Source organism: Erithacus rubecula (assembly GCF_903797595.1).
Source record: "Erithacus rubecula genome assembly, contig: scaffold_433_arrow_ctg1, whole genome shotgun sequence".
NCBI lineage: Eukaryota > Metazoa > Chordata > Aves > Passeriformes > Muscicapidae > Erithacus > Erithacus rubecula.
The window spans coordinates 73,873-82,277 of NW_027635905.1; the positions used below are offsets into that span (position 1 = coordinate 73,873).

The following is an 8,405-nucleotide window of genomic DNA, read 5'->3' on the forward strand; positions in this document are numbered from 1 at the left end:
ACCGATGTTCAGGGCTTCAGCACAAAGCTCAAGAGGGTCATTAAATTTCTTGTGCTGTGTCTGTGCTTCTGAGCTGAGCTGGGCTCCTGGAAGGTAGGGAGATGCTGGAAAACATGAAGAGCTTCAAAAGCACATTCCTTTTTGCTGAGCAGCTCTTCTCCCAGCCCAGCAAGGCTGGGCACTGCCTGCAGCCACCCTGGGCACACCACAGAGGGAAAGAGAGATTCAATCAGTCAGGGTTGGGAAGATGATCAGAAGTTACTGGGGCAGAATCACTCCCAGCCCTTGACACAGGAAGCCTCTGGCTGCAAGACAAGGCAGCAGCAGCTCCTGCAATGATCTCCTAAAGCTGGAACATCCCAATGCCTACAGACTCTGTGAGTACATTCTCTGATTCTCTCTTGTGCAGAGCAGCCAGGGGTGCCCAGGGCTGTCCTGCAGAGCAGGGTCCTGCAGCCCAGGGCACTGTGCTGGGGCAGGGACTCTGCTGCCTGCCAGGGACAGCTCTCAGCCAGCCCTGGGAGCTGCTGACAGCACTGGAGGACAAGGTCTGGATGGAAGGAGATAGCTGGTAAGGCTTGGAAGTGTTCTCCTTGTGTGGTGAGGATGCTGCATTGTTCAGGACTCATGTGTCATGACTCTAGCAGGGCGTTTCACTCCCGAATATTTTGAATTAGATTATACAGGGAGCATAGCAAGGCAGGAGCTGTTACTAAATCTACTGCTCTGGGTTGCCTGGATGGGAAATAGCAGACTGATATTCATCTCTCAGTTCAGGTTGAGAAAAAAAATTAAAAAAAAAATTCTCCACATCTTAATAAACAAGGTGAAGGGAGAAATCAGCACAGTTTCACTTACAGGCAGCATCACTGTCGCTTTTCCAGCCTCCTCGGGGTTGCTCTGATGCTGCCATCAGAGGCTGCAGCGGCAGAGCTGGCTCTGGGCAGTGCCCTTTGGTGGGAGGGGTCTGCAGAGCAGAGCTGAACCCGCAGGGCTGGGCTGGGCTGGGCTCTGGCACTCTGGCACCACTGGCAGGCCCAGCACTGGGCACAGGGAAGCAGCTGCTGGCAGGGACAGCTCCAGGCAGCAGAGCCCTGGGCAGGCAGTGGGGAGAAAGTGCCACAGAGCTGGGCTGGGATATTTAAAGTCTCTCCAAACTGAACTATTCCATGATTAACTTTTTTACAGATCCCTGTCCCAAGCCACAGCAAATGTCCAACAGCAGCTCCATCAGCCACTTCCTCCTGCTGCCATTGGCAGACATGCGGCAGCTGCAGCTCCTGCACTTCTGCCTCTTCCTGGGCATCTCCCTGGCTGCCCTCCTGGCCAACGGCCTCATCATCAGCGCTGTAGCCTGCGGCCACCACCTGCACACCCCCATGTTCTTCTTCCTGCTCAACCTGGCCCTCACTGACCTGGGCTGCATCTGCACCACTGTGCCCAAAGCCATGCACAATTCCCTCTGGGACACCAGGAACATCTCCTATGCAGGATGTGCTGCACAGGTGTTTCTGTTTATGTTCTTTATTTCAGCAGAGTATTTCCTCCTGACTGTCATGTGCTACGACCGCTACGTGTCCATCTGCAAACCCCTGCACTATGGGACCCTCCTGGGCAGCAGAGCTTGTGCCCACATGGCAGCAGCTGCCTGGGCCAGTGCCTTTCTCAATGCTCTGCTGCACATGGCCAATACATTTTCCCTGCCGTTGTGCCATGGCAATGCCCTGGGCCAGTTCTTCTGTGAAATTCCACACATCCTCAAGCTCTCCTGCACCAAATCCTACCTCAGGGAACTTCGGCTTCTTGCTGTTAGTGTTTGTTTAGGTTTTGGTTGTTTTGTGTTCATTGTTTTCTCCTATGTGCGGATCTTCAGGGCTGTGCTGAGGATCCCCTCTGAGCAGGGTCGGCACAAGGCCTTTTCCACCTGCCTCCCTCACCTGGCTGTGGTCTCCCTGTTTTTCAGCACTGTCACATTTGCTCACCTGAAGCCCCCCTTCATCTCCTCCCCAACTCTAGATCTGGCGCTGTCATTTCTGTACTCAGTGGTGCCTCCAACCTTGAACCCCCTCATCTACAGCCTGAGGAACCAGGAGCTCAAGGCTGCAGTGTGGAGACGGATGACTGGGGCGTTTCAGAACCATTATAATGCTGGTCTATTTCTGCAAATCATTTGTAATAAAAGTCACCTCTGAAAAAACTAGTTGGTATGATTCTCTGTGGTTTTATCTTTATTTTACTTTTTCATTTATATTCACAAAGCATTGCCAATTCTTCTGTCCTTTTTGAAATTTTTATTCTCTTTATCTTTGGTGTGGCCCACAAACTGGGTCTAGGAGAAGCTCTGTACCAAAGGATCTTCCTCTCAAGAAAGATTTCTCTAGAGATCCCCCTTCTGTTACCTCCTCTGGAGCTACAGCAGCAGCGTCTCTGTGCAGAAATGGGGGAAATGGGGTAGTTCAGTGCCGGCACAACAGCTGTCCCCAGCAGCAGCAGCACTTGGTGTTGCCAGTGCTGCTCCTGTGCCACTGCCCCGCTGCCCTCCTGCCCCTCGTGTTGCTGCAGGGTCTGAGTGCTCTCGGGGCCGGGCACAGCCCTGGGGGTGGCAGTGCCAGGGCTGCAGCAGGGACAGGCCATGGGCACTGCTGAGGCAGCGCTGACGCCTCAGGGCAGGGCCTGGGGGCTCCAGGCTCCTTGGCCAGGCTCTCTCTACAACACTTGACCAGGCCAATGCTGAGCAGAGAAAACCCCCATGAGCAGTGCCAGGCTGGCCGTGGGCAGGCTGGGGGCAAACAGCATGGCTGGTGCTCTGCAAGGCCCCTGCAAGGGGAAGACCCTGGCAAGGAGCAGCAGAGCAGGGGCTGATCCATCCCCACTGCGCTGGACAGCCCAGGGTAGCGTCCCAGAGCGTCGTCATGCACCTGCCAACAACATCCCCCCTCTGCAGCCCTGGCCTCTCCCCCAGCTCACACAGGTGCTGCATCCTTGCAGGCACACACACACCAGCACTGGCTCAGGAGCCCCTGTTTGCACTGCACAGAGCAGGCGTCAGCACCCCCATGGTGCTGCTGTGGGGAGATGGAGCTGAGTGAGCACAAATGCCATCAGCCTCTGGGGCCAGCAAGGGCTGGGGGATGGGAGGGAAACCACTCAGGTTTGTTGTGGCCTCTGCATTTAGCCAGAAAGTTTGTTCCCATGAGCTGTGAGTTTCCTGTCCCACTGCAGATGTTGTTGCTCAGAGCCAGGGCTGCCTGGCAGCCACCCTTAAACTGCCATGAGCATTTCCTTTACTTCACAATTGCTCTCTTAATACCCCAGTTCCAGATTTCTTATTACTGCCCACCGCTGTTCCCTCATGGACAAAAAGCCCATCCCTGTTTATCCTTCCCTCTCTGGTCCCACTCCCCATTTCAGTTCCTGAGTAGGCACTATGGGAACCTCCCCTGGGGAGCCGGATCATCCTACAAGTGCTTCAGGAATTGTCTGCAGGCTCCTGCAGTGCCTCGTGCTGCTCCTTTGCCACAGGCACCACAGGCCAGGGGGGCACATCTGGGTTGGTGTGTCTGGGTGTGGGGGTCCCTTTTCTGGGCAGTGAGGAGGGGCTAGAGAGGCTCTGCAGGACTGACAGGATGGGCTTTGGGGCTGTGTGGAGAAGCTGAGGGACCTGGGCTGCTGGACGTTCTGAAGAGGAGGCCTGGGCATATCTTGCAACTGCTTCAGGGGTGGTTTCAGAGAATCACAGAATTTAGCAGGGTTGGAAAATATCTTGGAGATCATCAAAGTCCAACCTGTGCCCTGAAACCACGTTGTCTCCCCTGAGCCTCCTCTTCTTCAGGATAAACATCCTCAGCTCCCTCAACCAGGTGTTCCAGACACCTCATCACCCTTGTTGCCCTTTTCTGGACATGTTCCAGCCCCTCCATGTCCTTCCCAAGCTGAGTCATCCAGAACTTTACAGAGCACTGAGGTGCTGCTCAACCAAATCTGAATACAGCGGAAGAATCACTGCCCTGGTTCTGTTGGCCACACCATCCCTGATCCAGGCCAGTAGCCTCTGGCCTTCTTGGCCACCTGGGCACACTGCTGGCTCATGTACAGCCTGCTGTCCATCATTGCTCCCGGGTTCTTTTCTACCTCTCCTCTTTCCAGACACTCTATTTCTAGCCTGTAGCACTGTATGAGGTGGTGTGGTGATAGTGCAGCTCTTGCTGTTGTTAAACCTCACTTTGTTGGATTTGGGCCTTGGATCAAGCATGTACAGGTCCCTCTGCAGAACCCTCTGGCCCTCAGTAGATCCACACATGGTGTCCACACCAGTGTACCTTTAAGGCCTCAGGGTAACAATGGTCTCCATGATTCCATGTGGTCTCACAATGACACAAAGTCTCCTTGGTTCCATTGAACCTCTTAGTGTCAAAAAGTCCTTGGTGCCCTGAGGGTTTGCAGTGCCACAGTGGATCCTTGGTTCCATGAGGTCTCACAGTGCAGGAATGCTCTCCTTGGCTCCATAGCATCACAATGGCCTCTTGGTCCCAAATGGGCACCACAGTGTCAAACATGTTTCCTTCATTCCAGGAGTCCCTGAGGAGCAACACTGGCCCATTGGTTCCATGGGCCCAGCAGTGCCACAGTGGTCCCATCATTACACGAATTTCTGCTCTGTCACAATGCTCTGCATGGTCCCACAAGGCCCTGCAGTGTCACAGTGGCCTCTTGGTCCCATGAGGCCTCCGAGTGCCACCATGAATTCCTTGGTGCTGCAGTATCACAGTGAAGCCCTGATTACACAAGATCCTGCAGTGTCACGAGGGTCCCTTGGTTCCATGGGGCACCACAGTCTCACAATTGTTCCCTTAGTTCCAAGAGTCCTTGCAGTGGAACAATGGCCCCTTGATTCCATTGGCCCCAGGCTCTCACAAGGCTCTCCTTGGTCCCAAAGTGTCACAATGGCCCCTTGGTTCCACAAGGCCCTGCAGTGTCACAGTGGCCTCTGTGGCTTCCGTGAGGACCCAGAGTGTCACCATGGACTCCTTGCTTCCATGTAGGCCCACAGTGTCATAGTGGCCGCTTGGCTCTGTGGTGCCATGTTGTACACAGTGTCACTCTGGTCCTCTCAGTTCCATGAGGCCCTGCAGTGTCACAATGGTCCCTCGCTTCCCCAGGGCCCTGCAGTGTCACAATCATCATAGAATCAGCCAGGCCGGAAAAGACCTTGGAGAGCATCAAGTCCAACCTGTGACCCAACACCACCTTGTCACCCAGACCATGGCACTCAGTGCCATAGCCAGTCTATCCTGAAACACCTCCAGGTACAGTGACTCACCCACCTCCCTGGGCAGTTCAATGCAATGCCCAATCGCCCTCTTAGTAAAGAATATTTCCTAATGTCCAGCCTAAACCTCCCCTGGTGCAGCCTAAGGCTGTGTCCTCCTGTCCTGTTTCTGTTCCTTGGGAAAAGAGCCTGAGTCCCATCTGGCTGCACTCTCTGGTGAGGGAGTTACAGAGAGTGATGAGGTCTCCCCTGAGCCTGCTCTTCTCCAGGATAAACAACCCCAGCTCTCTCAGCCACTCCTCACAGGACTTGTGTTCCAGACTGCTCACCAGCCTTGTTGCCCTTCTCTGGACACGCTCCAGCCCCTCCAGGTCCCTCCTAAATTGGTCGACAAGAACTGGACACAGCACTTGAGGTGCTGCCCAACCAGTGCTGAGCACAGGGGAAGAATCACTGCCCTGCTTCTGGTGGCAACTCTGTCCCTGATCCATAAAAGTTCTAGGGCTGGGACGAGGGAAATGATGGGGAGGGTGTGGGGACAAAATCTGATCAATTGCCGTGTCAGCCATGAAGGGTCTTGATTTTCATATCAGTTCAGCCTGCATTAGAAAATGCTGGGGGTCAATATCAATTGGACATGGCTGATATCAATCTATAAACAGGAAAAGACAACAGGACAAAACTGTTCTCTCTGTATTTTTTTCAATATAGTATATTTACTTGGAATACACTTCTGAAATCTTTCTAATTAACCACAGAAGAATGGAGAAATGAAATAATTCCCAAGGGCTTTTTTGTTCTGGTGTTTTCAAGAGATGTTTATGAACTTTATCACTGAATTCCTGAACTGAGGAGCTCAAGAAAGAAGAGGCCTCTGGAAAAGTAAAATTCATCAACAGCCTCCAAGTGGCTGAGGATCCATCCTCATCAGAGCAGGAATGAACAGAAATGGGCACAGCTTTTTGGCTGCCCCAGCTCTGGAGCAGGAGCAGCTCTGCAGGGCCTCAAGGCCGGGGCTGTTGTGCTGGCCTGGGCAGATGGGATGGCAGCAGGGGCTGCAGAGCTCTCAGGAGCTCAGGGGGAGGGGAGCAGGGCACACAGGGAGCCTCCTTTTGCCTTGGCCAAGCACCTTCTCATTCATCACCCAAAGGGACACACCCACTGACCACTCACACTGACCACACTCAGTGTACCCAGTGACCACCCCCACTGACCGCAACCAACTGACCACATCCTACTGACCACAACCCTCTAAACACACCCACTACAAAGACACCAATGCCCACACCCCACAGACCACACCCACTGACCACCCAACTGACCACACTGCCACTGACCAAAATCACTGACCACCTCCTACTGACCACTCCCACTGAGCATACCACTGACTATCCCATATGGCAACACCCACTGATCAGACCTCACTGAGCTCCCATACTGACCACAACCACTGACCACATCCAGTAAACACACTCACAGACCACCTCTGCATACCATGCCTCAATGACCGTAGCTCACTGATCATACCACTGACCACAACCAGTGTCCACACCCATTGCCCACAGCCCGTGACCACACCTATTGACCACAACAACTGAATGCACCCACTGACCACACTCACTGGCCACACCCATTGACTATAGTCACTGGCCACACGCTACTCACTGCCCTAATGACCATACCTCCACTGAGCACATCTCACTGAACACACCAATGGACCACACCCCAATGACCCCCAAACTGACCATACCCCAACTGAACAAAACCACTGAGCACACCCATATTCAAGAAAGCAATGCCTACACCCCACTGACCACACCCACTGACCACACTCCACTGACAAACTGACCATACCTTCACTGACCGCACCAACAACCACATCCCCTGACCACTCAACTGACCCCCCCCACCCAACTACCGAATTGACCACATTCACTGACCACAGCCACTGACCATACCCACTGACCACTCTCTAATGGCAACCTATCTGATCAAATCCTCTGGCTAGAAATGCTTACCACACTCCCTCTGACCACCTGCACTCACCAACCCCAGTGACAACCCAAGTGACCACACTACCACGGACTACCACAGCCACTGACCACATCACACTTCCCACACTTCCAGCACTGATCACCCCAAATGGCCACACCCACTGACCAGGACCCACTGACCACCCCCACTGACCACTCTCACTGTCCATACCCACTGACCACCCAACTGACCATACCCTGACTGACCACATGCTGCTGGCCATACCAACTTACCACCCCCATCACTGAACATATCCACTGACCACACCCACTGCCCAGACACCAAGGCCCACACCCCACTGACCACACCTACTAATCACACCCCGCTGACCACCACAAGGACCACTGCCCACTGGCCCTAACCACTGATCACACCTACTGACCACCCCACTGACCACACCCAATGGTCACCCCACTGACCACAATGCAATGACCACCCAAGTGACCACACCCCCACTGACCTCACCCACTGACCACACCCCAATGATCACCCCCACTGCCCACAAAGACCACACCAAGTGACCATCCCTCACTGACCAAACCCACCAACCACACCCACTGCTCACACCCACTGACCACACCAATGACCAAATCCCCTGATCACCCAACTGACAATCCTCACCCATTACCCAATTGACCCATTCACTGACCACACCCACTGACCACAGCTAGTGACCACACCCACTGACCACACTCACAAACCATCTCTGCTAACCACACCCCAATAACTGCAGCCCACTGAGCACACCCACTGCCTACACACCACTGTCCACACCCTTTCCCAAAAACCAGTGACCACACCCCAGTGACCACACCCACTGAATGCACCCACCCTTCACCCTAACTAGCCATAACCAGTGACCACAGCCCTCTGACCACACCCACTATGAAGACACCAATGCCTACACCCCACTGACCACATTCACCGAATAGCAACTGACCACACCACCACTGACCATTCTGCCACTGACAACAAATACTGACCACCTCCTACTGATCAAACCCACTGACCATGCCACTGACCACACCATTGACCACCCCCACTGATCACAACTACTGAACACACCCAGTGCACACACCCATTGCCAAGACACCAATGCCCT

General features: G+C 54.0%; 1 protein-coding gene across 1 annotated transcript; it reads left to right on the top strand.

Annotated features, from left to right (window-relative positions):
- Positions 1-282: 282 nt before the first annotated feature.
- Positions 283-2,192, top strand: LOC306816196 (olfactory receptor 14C36-like; the record flags this gene model as incomplete). The annotated part of the gene is made up of 2 exons (XM_079332673.1): positions 283-377; positions 1,189-2,192. Exon 2 carries the CDS (start codon positions 1,212-1,214, stop codon positions 2,190-2,192), a length of 981 nt encoding a protein of 326 aa, XP_079188799.1. The 5' UTR covers positions 283-377; positions 1,189-1,211.
- Between the last annotated feature and the right edge of the window lie 6,213 nt (positions 2,193-8,405).